Raw genomic sequence first — 13,443 nt, forward strand, 5'->3', positions numbered from 1 at the left:
TTACTGTTCAATTCTGCTATGCATCTTTCCCAGTCATGTGAGATAACATTTGTGCACTTTGCTAGAAGTCTCAAGGTCATGACATCATTGGGACATTTGTTTTTTAATCTAAACATTGTGCGGCTGATTAGGGGACAAGTGTGACGAAAACTCTTCTTTTGTTGTCAAAACTTTTTGTCAACACTTTGATGAATAGTTTCTGATATAGCGTGTAGCTGCAAGTGCGGAGCAATTTGTTAGGTTGACAAGTACCACCATAAATCACCTCTTCTTTTCTCATGAATTGATCAAATCAGGCCATGCCCGTGTGAAATGAGACGGTGGGATTCCGCGGATGCCGTGATGAAGAAGAGGCATCATTGAGAGCATCTTCGACAGAAGATATTCCACATAATGCTGCCTAACTCTTTCTCTCTGCCCGACTTTCTTTCATCTGTGATCAGTGTTAATATATTCCTCCTTTTCCTTAAGGACTGAGCTTTGTGCGCATACTTTGTTAAGGTACTGTTTGATCATAGCGAACAGGTCGGACTGTGTGATGTTGATTTATAAGTCATTTGGCTTAGAATATCTGCTGTGGGATGGTCTGATTGATCTTATTGGTTCTAGTTTATAGTTAGAGAGTTGATATCAATCTGTAAGCTATGTGCAAAAGATACCTTGGTCTCCTTTGCTGATGTGTGCTCTAGATCATTATTATTGCTTTTGTTAACATTACCGAGCTTTCCCTTGACAGGTACAATGTTGTAAATGCCAACAAAGACTGCCCATATTCAAATCATGCACGGTAGTTTATGCTCAGTCGTTATGTGTGTTTGTGTCGGGCTTATACTGAATTGCTGCATTTCATCTTCATTTAAAAAATGACCGTACTGTTATCAAGTTCACAAGTCACATCGAGTCACAACATAATGTTCAAAGCAACCTTTATTTTAGTAGTGTAATTTTTGTGCTCAAGATTCTGAGAACAGTTTTCCCCAAAATACTTATTCTGTACTTTCATATTAGTATGCTTTTTTTCTCAATAAATATTTATACAGGTCTTCCATGATGACAGTTAGATTCTTAAAAGTCCAGTTTTGGAAATTAAGCGGTATCTTGTGGTGAGGTTGCGAACTGCAACCAATGGCTCACTCCACCCCTCCCTATGAAGCACTACGGAGGCTTACACAGAACTAAGATGTCGCCATGTTTTTGCTGTTTTTGATGCTTTCCCTGCTCTGTAAAGCAGTTCCTGCTGTGTATGTGGATAGAAATAGCTCATTCTAAAGTAATCAAACAAACCCGCTTCATTGTTTAAGGTCTTTACACACCTCTGAAACATAGTTATCTTTATTATATAGCATTTAATTATATAACAGTTAAAAATTCTTCCAAAAATTACACACAGCACCTATAATTTTTTTTAATTATTAACATGCTATTTAGCGCAGTGTGTGTTGGTTTTGTGTTAAATAAATTAAAGGGACAACACAATTCGAGTTAAAAGTAAAGGTGTGTTGTCTCAGAAACCCCCCCGGAAAAAACACACCAACTTTGTATTGTTTCAACACAATCATTTTGACAGTGGTGACCACAGCTGTCAAGCTTCTAAAAGTGTTAAAAATCCACATGAACAAGTGTATTTTGTGCTTTTTCACATCCCCTGGTTTTTATAAACTTGATTGACAGGTACTTGCTAATAGCTACTGAACAAAAGCTTCCTTTATATGTTGTTAAGTAATTTTTGGCTAAACATATTCAATTGCACTTTCTAGAGCAAGAAAAAAATATTATCCTTCCCCACAATTGATAAAAGGTCCCCTTTAACAGTTTGACAGTTGTGTGACGGCTGAGAAATACCAGAGTGGACTCTAACTGGTTTAGATTGTCTTGCTTGGTTCCAGTTGATGATATTGCTTCAAATACAGAATGCATTTCAAACATTCTAGGCTTTTCGGTTTAAATTAGATGAAAGGAAAATTAAACTCTTGAGTTTGCATTAATAAGAGTTAAACAGCATGCAGTAGTTCAATATAAGCTGAAGGCACCGAGGGGTTCAGATGTTTGATCAGGCTCGAATCATATGGGAATGCAGCACGGAAGGAGTGAGCGCCATTGATTTTGCTCTTCTGCAGAGCACGGCCAACACGGAGTGTTAAAAGCCACTTTCCAAATAAACAAACGGCCACACCACTGGGGTTGTAATAGGAAATTAAATGCCACATTTCGAAGGGTTTCATCATTCCAGACTTCCTCTCGCATTGAATGACTGTGCATACAGCAGCCTCACAGTGAATGAGGTTATAAATGGCTTTTTGCTACTGATACAGCCACGCTAGCGTTACAATCCTCAATTCGTTAGTGTCTGCAATCACAGTGCAACATTTTTTTATAATGTCTTCATGACAAACATACTTTTGTTATTGCTTTGTCAGTTTCACTGGATTTTGTCGAACAGTGGTTGTTCTCAATTATGAATGAATTTACGTGTCTGCACAGAGATGCTTGGATGAAGCTCAGATAAAGCTTTATAACTGTTCACAAATGCCAGTGTTTGAAATTTGTTAAAATGAAGAGAAATAGCAGCTGTATGCACTTATTGCAAACTTCTTTGTTTGAAAGCTTCTTCTAAACATATGAAAGTTACTTAATCTTCTAGATGGTTAATCTTGTTCTGCTAAATTTCATCTTTCTGGCATTTGTAAACCTGTCTCCAAAAAGTGCTAATTTGCCAGCCATCTGGGTATGACCCTCAGAAAATGAGCTGCCGTTTAACCCTGTTCACTTGTTTTTGGTTCACGTCCAAAACTGAGTCCGAGAATTTGTTTGGCTGTAAATCGTGTCAATGATTAAAAAAAGAATTTGCTCAGGTAGCACTGCACAAAACGTTAAAGGTGTCATAAATGACGTAATAAATGATGATGTCATAAAGACGTCCAGTGATGAGGTCATACACGTATATTACGTAAATTACGTTATATATTATGACGGCCTAAATGACATAATAAATGTTGACGTCGTAAATGACGTCATAAATGATGCCGTCATAAAGACGTCCAATGATGCCGTCATAAAGACTTCCAATGATGACGTCATTAAGATGTACAGTGATGACGTCATAAAGACGTCCTGTTATGAAGTCACTGCCAGTGACAGGGAGCCAGTGATGATGTCATAAAGACAACCAATGATGACGTCATAAAGACGTCCAGTGATGAAGTTACTGCTAGTGACAGTGAGCCAGTGATGACGTCATAAAGAAGTCCGGTGATTTTGTCACTGCCAGTGATTCACACCAACCGTGTGTAATAATTTTTTTTTTTACGGATTTGTTGACTTCCTAATGAAATGGGATGGCAAAAACAAAATACTTTTGAAGTATAGTTTTATGTAATGGGTATGGCTATTTATAGAATCAAGCATAGTGTAATGTCCTCCTGTAAACATTTTAGAAGTCTTGGATATACATTGACAGAGTGTGTGAAGCAAAATTCATAAGGAAACGTGAAAGACAGTGAAACGACTGAATCTTAAAAACATTGTAAAAACATCCCAAAGCACAGTAGTTTTGACACCTGATGGCTCCTTTTTTCATGCTGTGTGTTCTGTATGTGTTTTTGCCAAAACAGTGAGCTAATTGTAAAATCCCCTTTTTTTATTTTTTCAGAGTGATATTGAGCTCCTCGGTAAAACACTTACTTTATATAAACTCATGTATTGCATCCTTTTAACTTTAATGTTGGTTTTCAAACTATATTTTGTGTCAATTTAAAATGTGTTTGTCACATACTTTTTATTAATTCCTGCTTTGCTATAAAAAATTGTGTATGTTAATGCACTGCTTGTGTTTTTCTTGTAGTGGTATAACTGGAAAGAACTGTGGTAAAATTATTCTCACTGCGGAGGAACTAGGAAACTGCAGGGTAAGTTTAACTTCTTTATTTACTTAAGGTTTTGAAACTTAAGTTGTTTATTCTTAAGATCAAACCATTCACTGTCAGACTGCTAGATACAGTATTTCAAAAAGGAACTGGAAAGATGCCTATGTCTTTTCACAGACATATGGGAAAAACTTCAAAAACCTGTTGAAAACCAAAGATATCTTTTTTAATACCTTCATTTCCATTTTAATGACAAATATCTCCGCTTTCCCAACCCTTCATCATAACACCATAAACATAAACAGTGCCATAAAATAAGCCAGTAAAATGCATTTTTAAAGTGATAGTTCTCAATTTACTTACCTTAAGATTAACCAAACCTGTATGATTTTGGTTGTACTGCTGAACACAAAGAAAGATATTTGAAAGAATGTAAGTTACCAAACAGATCTTACTGACATTCTTCCAAATACCTTCCTTTGTGTTTAGCAGAACAAATAAATTTATAAAGGTTTGGAGCAACCCGAGGGTGAGTAAATGATGTAGAATTTTCATATTTGGGTGAACTATCCCTTTAACAGCCTTTTTCATCTGTACCATTGGAAATTATACTGTACATATGCTGGGCTGAAAAACTGCATGATTGCCTTCTGGGTAGAAAGTGTACAAAGCGAAATCTGTCTCCCTTATTCTAACTCAGAGTAGATACTAGGCTACATGTGTTTTATAACCTAACTCCTATTGAATCAAAGGGTTATGGATTTGGCAAAAAGTTTTTCAATAAGGATGCACAATTGAATGTTGTAGCACCTATTGCCATAGTTTCAGTGTTGAGTGAAGATAAACCGGGTCTCCACAGTGGGATACGGATTTTGATCCCTCTCTGTCCAGCTCAAAGAGGACAGTGTGTCTGAAGTCCCCTTCAAAGGTTGCTCATTGTGATTGGTATGAATCCTGGGATGTCCTCAGAAAGCCTCAGGTGTCTGGACATGTTTCTTGTCAAAAGTCCTGAAGTCGATCACATGTGTTAAGAACCACACATTGGTCAAACTTAGAGATGATCATGCGATGGAGCATTTTGTATTCAGACTATGCATTTTAGATTTGATCTGGTGTGTCAAAGTCGAATGCTACTGGATAATAAAGAGCCCGAGGAAGTCACGGCGAATAGCACTAGATGGTTATGATAAGAGTCTTCTTATAAATGAGAGAGATGGCTTGGAAGAATGACAAGCATTAAAATGCAAATTAAGAGTGTTGGAAGAAATCTGATTCTGTGCAGTCCTCTGAATAAGTCAATATCAGGCCATAAAAGATTTAATTAATAGTTCATGTTTTTGCTTTTTGGTTCAATTTAAATTATTTAACATTCTCAAAAAAGTTCATTTTGAGCCAGGCATGGCTGACTTTGAAGTCCCTGTGATCCGGAAGTTGCGATGGTTTTTACGTCCGTATTTTGACGCATTTCTGAATGAAATGTTATTTTGAAAAGAGAATGACCCACATCGATAAACTATTTACAATAAACACGTGCATTATTTTGTGAAAAAATAGCCATTGAATGTTTTAATTTCACTGGGACTTTAAGTGACTGACTGTAAGTTCCATGCAGTAACCCAAACCAACAACTCATGAATCTGTAGATTGTAAGAATAATGTGTGAATAGTGAATTGAAGGACATCCTGTATATTGTTTTTTGTGTTTTATATTTTTTTATTTAATGCAACTTTAATGCAACTTTAGTCAAGATGTCACATTAAACAGACACACTGTCTATTTTCGTGACTGGAAGAGAAAGGAGTTTCTGCAAGAGTATCTCTTTAAAATGTTATCTTTCTGGAAGATTTCAGTATGGCATGTTTACCGCTCTTCTCTCTGTCTAGTAAAGTTTATACTGTCACCGGTGAAAGTACTTATTAAAGGGCTGAAATAGCAGCCCAGAGTAAATTACAGCTTTTCTGGGTTGGAAATGGCTGTTACATTGGCTAGAGGTTCAAACACACACACACACTCTCCAAGGATTGCTCATTTGTGCAGTGAATTGCTCACACACCGGCGCACTCCAGCTCATTTCAAATGCTCAAAAAGCTTTTTTCCTCGGTGAGGATAATATAGCGGTACATCTGCTACATATATGTGTATTTTGCAGGGGTGAATAAGGCACATCAAACGATTTTACAAGATGTTATGAAAGGATTGGTTTTGATCAAGTACATGCATTGCACAGCTGTAAGGAAAAGAGAATAAAGGGCAGAATAAAGGGCAGGTTGTGGACATGGTTATTTTGAAAAAGCGAATTGTTGATATCAAAAGTCGATTTCGTTTTAAGAAGTTGCATAACTTGCAATGACCATACGAAAATAAATTTACAATACAGCAGTTATGTCAAGAATCAGTTTGACTGACGTACTAAACTGTGATTCAAATTTCCTCACTTGTGCTTTGAGTAATATTTAGGAGTATCTATTGAAAGAAATGCAATACAATATACATAACTATGTGTTCAGAAGTGTATAGACCTTACATAATGAAGCATTATGAATTAAATCCTTAGAATGAGCTATTTCTATCTACATACAACGGATGGAATTCGCAATGTAGTTTCTACAGTAGCCCTAAATGGACAAACTCTGAGCATGTTTCGTAAATACGTTACCACTTTCGGCAAAGACACGAAAAACGTGACAAAATCTTTGTCCTGTATCAACCACTGTAGTGCTTCGAAATAGAGGGGGGAGTGAGCCGTTGGTTGCAATTCACAACCTCAACGCTATGCCAATAAAACGTCCACATTGCTCCTTTAAGGAGGCCTATTATGTCCTGCACAATTCACAAAGGCTGGCTTCAAAAACCATCCTGAGCTTGACTGGCTTTTCTCTGTTCAAATAATTTTCCGCGTAAATGAATTTATGATGGGGTTATAATCATGTTTTAAATGATTAGGTTCATACACTAAGCCTTCCATACACGCCATTTCTGCTTCAGTCAAAAAAAATGTCAAGCAAATGTATTCTAATAAAAGCGAGCTTCTCTTTCACCGTTAAATATGAGGTAAATGGTCTCTAGAGCATGAGATGTCCAGTGGCTATTCCCCCTCAATATTCATCAGTGGCTATATCATTAATACTAATCACCTCATACCATTGAGACCTCACATCATACCATTAACACTAATGACAGTGGTCTCTATTTTGTTAATCATGGCCCTGTAGCCTTAAAAGCCCATGGCAAGCCAGTTTAGACTGATGTCAGTCATTACCGCAGTGTAATATATCAACAACACACTGGGCAGGATGTCACGTGAATGATTCTTTTAGAAATCATAGATGTTTTTCTTTTTTTCTTCTTCTCCTAATCACTCTTCCCGTCTTCTTTGACTCCAGTGTAATTTCATCCTTGTGACTGGCGCTCTCATTGGAAGATGGTGTTTAGCAGCTAATTGGTTCATAGTGTGCCAGGCAGAAAATAACCATTTGGGGACCTCAAAGTGTTTTTCTTTGCTCTAAACCAAAATGTATTAGTATAAAATTGTGATACAAAGAAACTGTATGGATATAAGTGACGTTGAAATAACCAATTAATATGTTTTATTATATTTTATATTCATTGGCAATGTTGTTTTATGCAACATGATGTAATTATAACCGGTTTAAAAACGTGTCAACGAAGCTGCTAACTTTTTAATAAGGCTCGGGAAGACTTAAAAAAACAGCAATGGGAAAATGTAGCCACTATTGTGAAAAGTGTTATTGGACAGGGGAAGAAAATTATGTTCGTCAGAATGAGAAAATTACAATCAGAGGAGATGTGGTTATCGACACGGTATGAAATATTCTGATTAGAAGTGAGGGGCCTGTATTTCTTGAGCACTAAATATCGAACCTCAGTCAGGACTGGTGAAGTTTGTGTGAGGAACAAATTATTACACAGAATAGGCAAAGAGAGTTATTTCCCCTTTAAACTTGCATAAATGCAGGTGTCTAAATCACTTTATAAACTGCGTGTGGTGTGCACATAATGCCTGAGGGTTCTGAGTCTCTTTATCCATCCAAACTGTCCGTGAAAAAGCTGCATGAAATGGATTTCTCTGTTGTCAAAGCTTACCTTCCATTCTCTATTCTTTCTTTCTTGCTTTATTCCCATTCTTTCTCTCTCTCTCACAGGACTGTGCCACAATGCAGTTCTGTGCTAATAAACTGGATAAGAAAGACTTCTTCGGCCGCTCAGACCCGTTCATGGTGTTCTACAGAAGTAATGAGGACGGAACGTGAGTTAGCCTACCTGTCAGTCTCACCATCCCACAAAACCACAGACAGGAAAAATCTCTTGTCTCTTGTCTTGAAAATGTTATTTCTTTAGCCAGTAAACTAGAGCAAGTATTTTAAACATTATTACATGCAGACGTATACATAAACTATAGAAGCAGTAAAATGGTGTGTGATACTATAAAAAAGAATGATGCATACTGCTTAGTTTGACTGGTTTGTGTTGTTCAGGTTCACAATCTGCCATAAAACCGAGGTAGTAAAGAGTACACTGAACCCTGTGTGGCAACCATTCAACATCCCTGTCAGAGCACTCTGCAACGGAGACTATGGCAGGTACACATACACAAACACATTTATATGCATTTATATGCACCAGTGCATCACTAACCCTAACCCACACTGTATACGTGAGTGTAGAGAGGGATCACGTCTTTGTGCTCTTCCATTCAGTTCAGACTGCTGATATTTATTGCATCGGCAGTATTTGATCACTGAAAGCCTCGTATTAAACCACAGAGCGCTTCACGCTGTGATGTATGTCTGCTGAACATTGTTTTCATTTTGTGTGTATTGCAGATATGAGTATTTGCTTTATACTTTATTGTTCTCCACAGGGCTAAATTCTTTCTAGTTTATTTCTATGTCAATCAATGGTTATTTTCATGGCCCAGGTGAGCATTGGCAGCCGCGTGGTGCCTGAAAGCTGTCATAGCCAATCAGAACACAGAGAACAGAAGCACCTGCCACCAAGTTCCCACCTGGCCTCTGATCTCGAGTGTGTGTTTGTGTGTTTGAGAGAGAGAGATAATAAAAGTGATTAAAAAAAGAAAAGAGAATCTCCAGCTGTTGTGCTGCTCTGCTAATTATTTCCTGCTGTACAGATGCCAGTGGAGATGAGCATTTATATTCCAGTTGGAATACTTTCACAGAAAAAAATTCATAATGAGAGATGTTGTGCAATTTCATTCAGCCCTTCATACATTTGAAGCATTTGATAGGAAAGAAGCTAATGCACATTCTTGAAATCTACAATTTAGATAGTGAGGTATCTCATATTATTCAAGGTATTTTGAGGTGTGCGCAATAAGAATATTCATTATCGCATTAGATTGTATAACTGAATATGAACACATGTCTTGAAAGAATCTATGAATGAAGATCAGCTACCGTGTGGTGTGGCTTTTATACACCAGTACAATAAACAAGAATTTTATATAGAATGAAATGCACAATGACTAATTTGATTTACTTTTGCTCAAGTTAATAATTTATATTTAATTCTGATGGACTTTTACATTCCCATAACTTGAGCTTAAAGGGATAGTTCACCCAGAATTAAAATTCTGTCATCATGTACTTTTAAGCCTGTTTGGCTTTCTTTCTTCCGCAGAACACAAAAGAAGATATTTTGAAGAAATTTGGTAACCAAACAATGGTGGCATCCATTTACTTCTACTGAATGGACACAAAACCAATGCAAGTGAATGGGTGCCGGTTAGCAACATTCTTCAAAATATCTTTTATGTTTTGCGGAAGAAAGCAAGGTATACAGGTTTGAAATGATGAGAGGGTGAGATGATGACAGAATTTTTATTTTTGGGCGAACTATCACTTTAAGTTTGAGTTTGTTATATCACGTAGATCAATGTCCTGGATCTCATGGTTGTGTGTCCTTGCGCTATTTTCTGAGACAACTCAACTTTTGGCATCTGAGGGGTCTTAAATGAGTGCATTTTTGGTTTGATTGACAAGTAGGGAAACCGTTATTTGCCCATAGTGTCAAAATTGATCTACGTCTCCCTGTGATCTTGGGAAGAGACAGACACAGCGCTTAACCCTGTCAATCAGCCAAACTCCTTAGGAGCACAGCTCAGAGTTTACAGGGGAAACTACTTCAGGCCTCCTGGGTGAAGACATTTCCTGACGTATCTCTATGAGTTTGGTAGAAACTTCTGGACATTGTTTGTCAGGTAGAAGAGTTGAGTTTAGCTTTGAAACAGAGACTTGTTTGTACGTTTATGTGCTTGCTGGAGGGGTGCCTGACCCTTCTTTGGGGAATCCAAGACGTTATAGAGCAGATTTCGGAAGAAGGTTTGCATTTACCATATTCTTGGACATGGGCCATGTGAACCTTGGGGCATCTGCTACATCTGCTGTCTTGCATCAGTCTGCTGAAGGCGACAGATGGAAGGTTTCTCAATCTTCTCTGTGGAGATCTTCAATGGAGGCTCAGTGGTTTCGAGCCCATGTTTTCCTCTCATCAAATCACATGTTTGCTGCCTTTAAGATTTGATAAATGCCTTAGAGAGTAAAGATCCTTCAAAACCTCCAAAATGTTCTATAACACCTGTTAGTTCAGCACATGCATAAACAGATTTGCGAGTTACAGTTTTGCTGCCTGTATAACTGAGAAGTTAAACTTAAGTTTGTAACAATTCTCAATAGCCTACCATTTTATAACACAGTATATGCCCCAAATGTGTCATGAATCACAAGACAGGACCCAGTTGCAGACAGCAGGTGATCTCAAAAACTCTTTTAATGAAAAACAAAAACTTACGATGGGTCAAACACATGAAACAAGGCAAAATGAAAACTCACAGTTCACACTGTAAAAACCAAAACCAAAAATCTCTGATGTATCAAGGGAAAGGCAGGAGCGGAACAACCACACATGGGAGATAACCAAACCCAACCAGCACAGGACTGTAAAAACAGGGGCATTAAATAGGAGAACAAACAAGGGATAATTACAAAGGGCAGGTGATGGGAATGAATGGCGGGAAGCTAGACAGGGAAACGAGGGGGCGGGGCTAAGACTCAGAACAGGTGAGATAAATGCCAACAAGGCAAACAAAACAAAGGCCATGTTCTTCCACTCATAACATAAACACAAGGACGTATACTGTCACGACCCAGTCCACAAAACGTCTTGGTTACGTATGTAACCTCAGTTCCCTGATGGAGGGAACGAGACGTTGTGTCGAGAACGACAGATGGGGTTCGCTCCTGAGAACCTATCAACTCTGACTACTATAGAAAAGGCCAATGAAATTTGGCGAATGAAATTTGCATGCCGGGCTCCGCCCCCGGATATCCGGTATAAAAGGACGCCGGCGTGCAGCATTCATTTACCTCTTGTTCTGAAGAGCCTGAGAGCCTCTCACAACTACAACAGAAACGATACAAGTTTGTGGCATAAGGGACACAACGTCTCGTTCCCTCCATCAGGGAACTGAGGTTACATACGTAACCAAGACGTTCCCTTTCTGTCGGTCTCTCGACGTTGTGTCGAGAACGACAGATGGGGTTATCAATGGAAAACGCCACAAACGTGTATCGCGTCACAACCTCAGCGAAGCGACGGTAACAAGCCGGGGCGTGTCAGCTCGACGCTTTCGTGAAACTTGTAACCTTCCAGTGTGGTGGTCGGGGGGTTCCAGAGCTTTCTGGGAGAAAGATGGGGACAGCCCTGACCGGTAACCTTTCACGGACGGGGCCTTAGCTCTCTACAGGCGAGAGGCCGTCCGGCTCGGGTTTACACCGGGAAAAGCGCAACTCTTAATCAGAGAAGCGCTGCAGAGGCCACCTCCTACCCGTGGGGAGGAAAATGGTGGAGATATGATATGGTCTCGTCCTTGGAGGAGAACGCATGGAACGGGCGGACTGGGTAGTACCGCGAGGTGGAGGTCCACCTGGGGAAGCTCATGGGTTACCAAGCTTGGGAACCATAGTCATGAGGGTATGGCAGACGGAACAGCCCTCGGAGGGGGTGTTACTGCGTCTGATAGCACAGGTCCGGTTAGAACTATGTGAGATAGGTCATAAGGTTTCCCGGCCTAAGGGGGAAGGCTGCTCTGCCCAGCCAACCCCCAGGAGTGCTTGCTTAGTGATGGAAGGAATGCCTGTTCTTAACCAGGGTGTGGGTAAGAAAGAAGGCTGGTGAGGTCCCAATTTTCTTAGCCAGAATGGGTAAGAAGAAAAGGGGATAGATAGCACACTGACCCAACCTCGGGGAGGGTGGGAAGGTGCTTTCGCAGGCATACGCCCTCCCGGATGTCACTCCTACATGTCGCCACGTAGGACGTGAGCTGATACCGGGTTTACGCGAAGATTGTAAAACCTTGCGAAGGTGGTGGGCGTAGCCCAACCCGCAGCTCTACAAATGTCTGCCAGAGACGCGCCTCTGGCCAGTGCCCATGAAGTGGCTATACCCCGAGTAGAGTGAGCCGTAACCGCCAATGGGCATGGCAAATTCTGAGATCGGTATGCGGTAGTAACGGCATCTACGATCCAGTGCGCTAGTCTCTGTTTGGAGACAGCCTTCCCCTTCTGCTGTCCTCCGAAACAGACAAAGAGCTGATCAGAACTGCGGAAGCTCTGAGTGCGGTCCAAGTAGAGGCGCAGAGCGCGTACTGGACACAACACGGACCGGGTTGGGTCTTGCTCCCCGGTGGGGAGCGCCTGCAAGTTCACCACTTGGTCCCGAAAGGGAGTAGTGGGAACTTTGGGCACGTATCCGGGCCTGGGTCTCAGGCGAACGTGAGAGTAGCCAGGGCCGAAATCAAGGCAGTCCGGGGACACAGAGAATGCATGGAGATCCCCTATCCTCTTAAAGGATGCGAGCGCCACAAGAAGAACCGTCTTAGTCGTTAGGTGAGTAAGATCGGAAGCTTCAAGGGGCTCAAAGGGGGGCTCGGCTAGGCCCCTCAAGACCACGTTAAGGTCCCATGAGGGTATGGAGCGGAGACGAGGCGGGTTGCGTCGTCTTGCGCCCCTTAGGAACCTAGTGACCAGGTCGTGTTGCCCTAGAGACCTTCCGAGCACTGAATCGTGATGAGAGGCGATAGCGGCTACATACACCTTCAGTGTGGAAGGGGAGATGTTAGTCTCCAGTCTCTGTTGTAGAAAGGACAACACGATCCCGACCGAGCATCTCTGTGGGTCTTCTCCTTAAGAGAGACACCAGGATGAGAAGAGGCGCCATTTGTAGGCGTATAACCGCCTAGTGGATGGCGCCCGTGCCTGTAAGATGGTTTCAGCCACAGCGGGGTGTAACCTACTCAGGGTCTCCTCGTCCCGTCCAGGGACCAGACATGGAGGTTCCAGAGGTCTGGCCTGGGATGCCAGAACGTGCCCATCCCCTGAGAGAGCAGGTCCTCTGTCAGGGGAATGGGCCAGGGGGGAGTTGTTGTCAAGAGCATCAGCTCCGAGAACCAAGTGCGGTTGGGCCAGTAGGGCGCAACCAGTAACACCTGTTGCTCCTCTTCCCTGACCTTGCACAGGGTCTGTGCAAGGAGGCTCACTGGGG

At 40.8% G+C, this 13,443-nt stretch overlaps 1 protein-coding gene across 2 annotated transcripts in view; it reads left to right on the top strand.

Annotated features, from left to right (window-relative positions):
• Positions 1 to 13,443, top strand: part of cpne5a (copine Va) — a 58,641-nt gene that overhangs the window by 24,528 nt on the left and 20,670 nt on the right. For both annotated transcript variants that reach the window (XM_056773282.1, XM_056773283.1), the window contains 3 exons: positions 3,842 to 3,905; positions 8,028 to 8,131; positions 8,361 to 8,465. In XM_056773282.1, coding sequence (XP_056629260.1) covers positions 3,842 to 3,905; positions 8,028 to 8,131; positions 8,361 to 8,465 — 273 coding nt within the window. The remainder of the gene's footprint in view (positions 1 to 3,841; positions 3,906 to 8,027; positions 8,132 to 8,360; positions 8,466 to 13,443) is intronic.

This window comes from Triplophysa dalaica, chromosome 18 (assembly GCF_015846415.1).
Source record: "Triplophysa dalaica isolate WHDGS20190420 chromosome 18, ASM1584641v1, whole genome shotgun sequence".
NCBI lineage: Eukaryota > Metazoa > Chordata > Actinopteri > Cypriniformes > Nemacheilidae > Triplophysa > Triplophysa dalaica.